General features: G+C 42.6%; 1 protein-coding gene across 2 annotated transcripts in view; it reads left to right on the plus strand.

Annotated features, from left to right (window-relative positions):
• The window catches only part of hdac7a (histone deacetylase 7a), a 42,707-nt gene extending 36,309 nt beyond the window's left edge, over nucleotides 1–6,398 (plus strand). For both annotated transcript variants that reach the window (XM_060070118.1, XM_060070117.1), the window contains exons 21-25: nucleotides 905–1,023; nucleotides 1,490–1,623; nucleotides 2,276–2,360; nucleotides 3,954–4,107; nucleotides 4,882–6,398. In XM_060070118.1, the coding sequence (XP_059926101.1) occupies nucleotides 905–1,023; nucleotides 1,490–1,623; nucleotides 2,276–2,360; nucleotides 3,954–4,105 (490 nt within the window). In that variant the 3' untranslated portion in view covers nucleotides 4,106–4,107; nucleotides 4,882–6,398. The remainder of the gene's footprint in view (nucleotides 1–904; nucleotides 1,024–1,489; nucleotides 1,624–2,275; nucleotides 2,361–3,953; nucleotides 4,108–4,881) is intronic.
• The last annotated feature ends 1,102 nt before the right edge of the window (nucleotides 6,399–7,500 follow it).

The raw sequence follows: 7,500 nt of genomic DNA on the forward strand, positions 1-7,500 counted from the left end.
TTTGGCTAACATGAGACAAATTCAAATACTAATATTTACAAAAAGTTAAATAAAATTGATTATTATATTGCTTTTTGACAATGGCCAGAGTATGAGTTCAGAAATTATAAAGTTCACAGTAAACAAAAGTCATAGTATTTTCGATACAGACATTCAAAACTAATAAATAACAGTAAATACATTGGTACAAGCCAACAACAGTTAAGCCATTAACGGCTGACGCAGAGACCACAGGACCATTTCTCGCCACCACTTCCTTATCAGATACTGGCAACGATACGCTGGCAACCTACTCAGCTCCATCAAAAGGCTCTTCTCCTCCCTTTAATGAAAACCAATCTCAGTCGCCACAGAAAACCACTTTATCTGCTAGCCTTTATCTGCTATTTTTAGCGTCCGAACCCCATCCTTCCTCTTGATTACCATGACGTCAGTGTGCCGCTGAGTCAGTGGAGCACCATGCATGTGCTGCATGCAGTCTCTTCCAGAATATTATCTAAAAGCTTTCAGAGCTCACCCAAAAATACATACTGTCTTCGTCCCTATTCATCAATCTAAAACCAATCATAACATATTTCAAGTGGACGGGCTGCAAATAACTTGCATTACCTGACATTACCAACGGCCACTAGGTGGAAGAAAAGCATAATCAAGTTAGATACAATATCTTAGGTTTATGTTGTTTAAATAGCATTTCCCAAATTACCATAATTCATGGCCCACTCTCACTCAAATCAGATATGTCAACAATATGTGCGGCTAAACCAAAGCAATACATTAATCAATTAACCTCTCTCTCTCTCTCTCTCTCTCTCTCTGTCTCTCTCTCTCTCTCTCTCTCTCTCTCTCTCTCTCTCTCTCTCTCTCTCTCTCTCTCTCTCTCTCTCTGTCTCTCTATCTCCAGGACGGTGGTGATGCCCATCGCTCATGAGTTCTCCCCTGACATGGTGCTGGTGTCTTCGGGCTTCGACGCCGTCCAGGGACACTCTCCGAAGCAGGGAGGGTACAAGGTGTCAGCCAAATGTACGTTTACACCCGGACTCAAAGCCTGCTCTCTCACTGCCTCGACGTGGCACCCATAAGCAGCCCTGGGCACCATGGTCTAGTGGTTAGGGTGTGTTAGGATTTCTAACTGAAGCTTCTAGGGTCAAACCCCCCGTGCCCCTGGTCCACCTGGAGGCAGCCTTAAGCAAAATGCCCTCACCTTTACCTGCTCATTTGAGTCAGAAGTATAATATAATAGTTTAGATGTGTCTATATAATTATGTTTCTTAACCATTTCTTTAAAATGCATTTCCCGGTATCCATGTCTGTGGGGCATCAGTAGTCAACATGACACCAAAATGTGTGTGTGTGTGTGTGTGTGTGTGTGTGTGTTTGTGTGTGTGTGTGTGTGTGTGTGTGTGTGTGTGTGTGTGTGTGTGTGTGTGTGTGTGTGTGTGTGTGTGTGTGTGTGTGTGTGTGTGTGTGTGTGCCATCTGACGTGCAGGTTTTGGCTTCCTCACCCGTCAGCTGATGTCCCTGGCGGGGGGTCGGGTGGTCCTAGCTCTGGAGGGGGGTCACGACCTCACCGCCATTTGTGACGCATCTGAAGCGTGTGTCAGTACCCTGCTGGGCATAGAGGTGAGTGTGTGTGTGTGTGTGTGTGTGTGTGTGTGTGTGTGTGTGTGTGTGTGTGTGTGTGTGTGTGTGTGTGCGTGCGTGCGTGTGCGCCTAGCCGCGTACGTGTGTGTGTCGCATTTCTACACGCGCGCGTGTGTGCATGTTGGTGTTTGTGTGTTTAATGCACACATTTGCGTGCGCGTGTGAGCATTTATCTGTGTGTGCATGTGATAAGGTTAGATGTACTTGATTAATCCCAGATGGGGAATTTGAACACATCAATGTGTTCATATATCAGTTCAAGCGCACCATGTGTGAAATCAACACATCTTAAATAATCTGTGCGATGACAGAGATGAAAGTTGCACCATGCACATGCTTTTTTGTGTGTTAGTGTGTGTGCGTTTGTGTGTGTGTGTCTTAGTGTGTGTGTGTGTGTGCGTGTGTGTGTGTGTGTGTGTGTGTCTGTGTGTGTGTATGTGAGCGTCTTAATGTGTGTGTGTGTGTGTGTGCGCGTCTTAGTGTGTGTTTGTGTGTGTGTGTGTGTGTGTGTGTTAGTGTGTTTGTGTATGTGCGTGTGTGCAGGCGGTGTCTATGTGTGTGTGTGTGTGTGTGTGTGTGTGTGTGTGATACCCTAAGCTCCTCTAAATTCACTTCTGTATATTGCTCCCAGGTGGAGCCCCTTCCCCAGTCCGTCCTTGACGGGAGACCCTGTGACAACGCCATCCTCTCCCTCCAGAGAGTCATCCAGGTCCACGGTGAGAGCCCGACTGTCACCTGACGAGCGCCTCACTGGGACCTCACTGTTCCATGAATCACATCAATGTCAGCTGTCTGTCACGGGACTGCCTCACACAGCAACTAAACTGCACCCGTGTGCTGCAGTTTAGTTGCTGATGCGGTTGAAAAAGTTACTTGCATGCCTCCAAAGAACAAAACACCCATACAAGTTTGCTAAGCGTAGACTAAAGGAAACGAGTGGAACAATCTTTTTCCAACACATTGTTAGAAAATTATGTTTATCATTATGATTGTCATCATCATATCATTATGATGGTTCTTCATATTTTTTTAATGTTAGTATTCTTCTTTTTATTTATATTTTTGAGTTTATTTATTGTTGCTATATGATATCCTCTTCTCCATTGTATCCTCTTGTTCCTTCTATCCCTGTCAGTACTTTACCTAACCGGATTCCCACACTCTCACGTGGACACACATACAGTCGCACAGACCCACGTACGAACGTAGACACACAGAGACCTCTCATATGCGACCGCCCTGTCTCCAATTATCTTCAAACACTTCTCTGGCACACGACCTTCAAAACATCCCCTCCTGATTGCACCCAAATGCTATCCAAAGCCAATTAGATTAATTAAAAATATTTGCCGAGCCACAAGAATGTTAAGCCCATAATTTATAGGCCTGGGACTAAATGTATGTGGGATGCACACTCAGAACACACACACACACACACACACACACATATAGTCTCAAATTACTGGTAAACACACACAGTCAAACAGACACACACACTCCCGCAGTGATCAATTTGTCTCCCCCAGCTCGTCAACGGACAGACGCATGACGAGACATCTGAATGGATTATTAAATGCATTAGGTTTATGAGATGCCAAATTACGCCAACGTTGATCTTTGGATTATTCTGCATTTAGACTGACACGGTTCTGATAATGACGTATATTTAAAAGACCACAGACGACTAACCGCTGACATCCTCACCGATGTTCACATCGAGAGCAGAACGCAAGCCAAGACGACGTTCACTGTACTCTCTCTCTAGATCCACCCAGGACCCTACGTCAGCCTCCTCCATCCTGCCCCATAACCCATCTCTTCAAACCGTCTTTGAATGTTTTCTTATTGTCTTGTCCTCCGTTATTTTATTTGAAATGCTATCCATGCTTCTATATAAGTATGTTTTCTTTAAGTGAATAATTTTTTTATGTAAAATTACAAAGAGTGCATGCAATATAATTAGTATCATAATTAGTATCATACCTTTTTTAAGCTCTGCTTTAAAACTTTGAAACACCATTTAAGAAAAGAGTACTTATTATTATTATTTATTTTTTAAATTTAGGGGGTTGAGAATGTAGGGACAGGGGGGCTGACTCCTAGCTAGAAAAGTACTGAGTTCTAACCTAACGTCCCTAGTCTACCTCTAGTAGGACCTGAGTAAAATGCCTTCCTGCTAATAAATTACATCTAAATCATATACTGTAAGTCACTTTGGGGGTCTGCATTTGCTGAATGACTGAATCGTAATTGAGTGTCTCTCTCTCTCCCTCTCTTCGACCTCTCTCTCCTATGGCCCTGGTCCCCAGGTGAGTACTGGCAGAGTGTGCGGTCCATGGCTCCCACGCTGGAGCTGTCCCACCTGCAGGCCCAGAGGGTGCGTCCGCGGCGGGACTCGGACAGCGACCCCCTCAACGCCATGGCCTCCCTCTCCATGGGGGTTCGCTCTCCACACCGGTAAAGGTGAGGGCAGTACAGGGGCAGTCGTACGTCTGGTAACACAGTAATAACATTCAGCTAGAAGGCTCAGCAGGTAGAGCGGGTTGACTTGTAACCGGAGGGGTTGCTAGTCGGATCCCCGGCGCCTCCTAGCTGTGTGTCGCATTGCGTGGTTGTCGGTGCTGTCAGTGTTTGAATGTGTGTATGAATGGGTGAATGTCAGGCAGTAATTGCAAAGCACTGATAGTGGCCACTGGTTATAAAAGCGCTGTATAAATGCATTCCATTTACCATTTACTATTTTACATTGGTAGATGATTCACAAGTGCTCAAGCATTAATGTATCATCAACAAATGTCTATTATTTAGTAAATGATCAACTAAAGGCTTACAAATTAATGTTTTGTTAATAATTGGTTTGTCTTTAACTGAAGGCTGTTAAATGACTGATAACGTCAGTGTTACGTTATTTTGCAGTAGTGGGCAGAGCAACACTTTTTAAATTTGACTGGTGGGAGTATTGTCGTTCAGTAGTTGTAGTAGTCGTAGCAGTGATAGTAGTGACTAGTCTCACTATTGGGATTCAAACAGAGCAGTGCTGACTCAGGCGTTAACCTCAGTCTAATTGAAGACAGGTTGATTTTGCACCGAACAGAGATATTCAAACAGCTTTGTACTGTGGAAACACAGGTATTTGTATCTACGTTGTTGATTTCATTGTTGATGAAAACGTAAATATTTGTCAAAAGTCTGCAGACACTGAATTTTTTTTTCGTCTATTCCTCCTGACAAGAAAAGATCAAAAATCAGAGGATCTCCAGAGTGATGATGAATCCATAAAGCGCGAGGGTGCAGGAAGTATCTCCAAACAAGTACCACATACCAACCGCCACACAGTCACTCATGTGGATATGAGACAAAAAGAACAATAATGGGACCAGCTCTGTCGCTCTCTGTTCGACCACTGTGTGTAACACTCACAAACCACTGGATCACTGCCCCACCTGGCGACCTCAAACTCATCATACCATGATCCTTTGCCAGAAATGTTCTCAGGTAATGTTGACCAAATTACATGACCAAAAAAATACTAAAACTCATTGATGAAGGATGAGTCTTAGCTCCGGTGAATGTGTGGGGAAGCAGCGATATTGACATGCAGACGTGGAGATACTTGACAAAGAACAGAACCATGACTCAGAGCATCCTGCCTGGGAGATCTCTCCCCACGGACATGTTTTTAGAACCACACAGAACTCCAAACCCCAACCTTGTACTCTTACAACGGGGGTCGGGGGTCAAGGTTATATACCCACCTGTGACAGACAACAGACACATCCACTGTACTTAAGATGTGTCCCACTTTGATGATGTCATGTGTTTAGGTGGGACCACAATGAATGAATGATGGATCAGATCCTGAGATTTTTTTTTGTTTTGAATTGTAAATTCTGTAATGTGAACCGTGGGTGGAGTCTTAATCTGTAGAGGAGTACAACGGCAGCAGACATTATGCCTGATAGAGAATATTGACAATCAAAATGTTTCTGATTTGTTTGTTCTTTACTTTTTTGTTCTATTGGCTATATTTGTGTTATAGTTAACTTTCTTGTTAAGGGCTCTACGACTACAGCTATGCCTGTAGCTGTGCTATTGTTCAAATGAACTTGGTGGCATCCATCCATTCAGCACAGCAAAGTCTCTCACAGATCTGTGAACACTTGGAGGAAGGTGACCTATAAGAAAACATTGTGTAGGGTTTCTGTTCTATATTAACTTTCCTTTCAATGACACAAACATTGAACATGTGTGAAGTCTTAATGTACATTACACAGTGCTATATAAGATTTATCTGGCCTTAGTTGTGATGATACATATGAGATTACTTAGAACATAGGGCGTCGTATACAAAAAGCTTTTTACTGGACTTTCTATGCAAGGTTTGGGATTCATAAACACACTCGACAAGACGATGTATTTAACTCTACAGATTTTTCTTTGTAAGTTGGGCCTTTTTTCTGGAGTAATATGGTCTATATTGTGGGTGTTAACAGGGTGCAAGAAGACGTGCATTCGCTTGTGGTCACTTTTAGAGTTGATTGCGATTCATGCATGAAGATTTACTTATGCTCACTCTCTCACCCGAGTTTTATATATGATGCATTCCTGATATGTATCAAACTGACACACACACACACACACACACACACACACACACACACACACACACACACACACACACACACACACACACACACACACACACACACACACACACACACACACACACACACACACACACACACACACACACACACAGAGTTGACGCTTATAAGCTGGCAACCAAATGCATACACAAGAGCACTTATTATATCTCCAGGTAAGGGGTGAGTGTGGGTGGGAGGTTGACAGGAAGACAAAGGAATTACTTCTCCAATTGTTGATGTTTCTGGAACCCGGTTGTCCTTAGAGTTCCTTTGTAAGCTGTGGATGTGCATTCCTGCTCCATTGTATTAGAAACACGCGTCTTATACTCTTTAAGCTCCGTCATATCAAAGACCAGTGGGCCATCCTTTAGTTCAAATAATTTATAATTTTCTGTTTACCATTGGGTCCATAGCTCTGTAGGGATGTTTTGTTCCCGGGACTAAAATATGGAATGACTATGATACATTTAACAGTTAAAACATTGAGGTAGTTGGTAAACCCAACGCGTCCCAATTGGACACAGGTTTTGAGGACCGCCAAGGCTTATGGGAACAGTTTGCAAGCATTGATGCTAGCGTGTCAAAAAAGAGAACCTTTGAAATGTTTTTGTTTATATTCAGCGATGGGATCACCAAAGGCACTTGAAGGATGGGTAAACAACCTTCATGTTGTGACCCAATGATATGGTCTTATTTATTAACTAATCCGTGTTGAAATTCCACATTTTAGTGCATGTGTTGTGTAAGCACAATGTCTTACACAAATTTGGTGGTGCTTTAAATTATTTGATTTTTTTATTGTTGGTTGTTTTGGTATTTGTTTGATTTATTTCTTTATTTACTTGCTAGGTCCTGTGTGTACAGGAGATCGATAGCTGTCTTTGCTAGCAATATAACAGTATAGCAGTGTCCATATCAACTCATATTTCATTGTAATCCCTTCAGTTTGAATTCTATTGACAGATTTATCACTAGAATTTTCAAATGGTTGTCATTGATTCTTCAGTTTTGTCTTAGTTAATTATTATTATTTTTAATTCTTGAAAGAGAACATTGATGAAAAGACGTGGTGTATTTCTCACTTAATATAGGTGTCCTGACATGGAAGTTCCCTTGCATGAAGGTATTTGTACCTGAATGAAAATGACCTCTCTCTTCGTGATTTCACGCTGAATTGATGCACAATATTGTACATAGCAAAAGACCAAAG

This window comes from Gadus macrocephalus, chromosome 13, assembly GCF_031168955.1.
Source record: "Gadus macrocephalus chromosome 13, ASM3116895v1".
Lineage (NCBI taxonomy): Eukaryota > Metazoa > Chordata > Actinopteri > Gadiformes > Gadidae > Gadus > Gadus macrocephalus.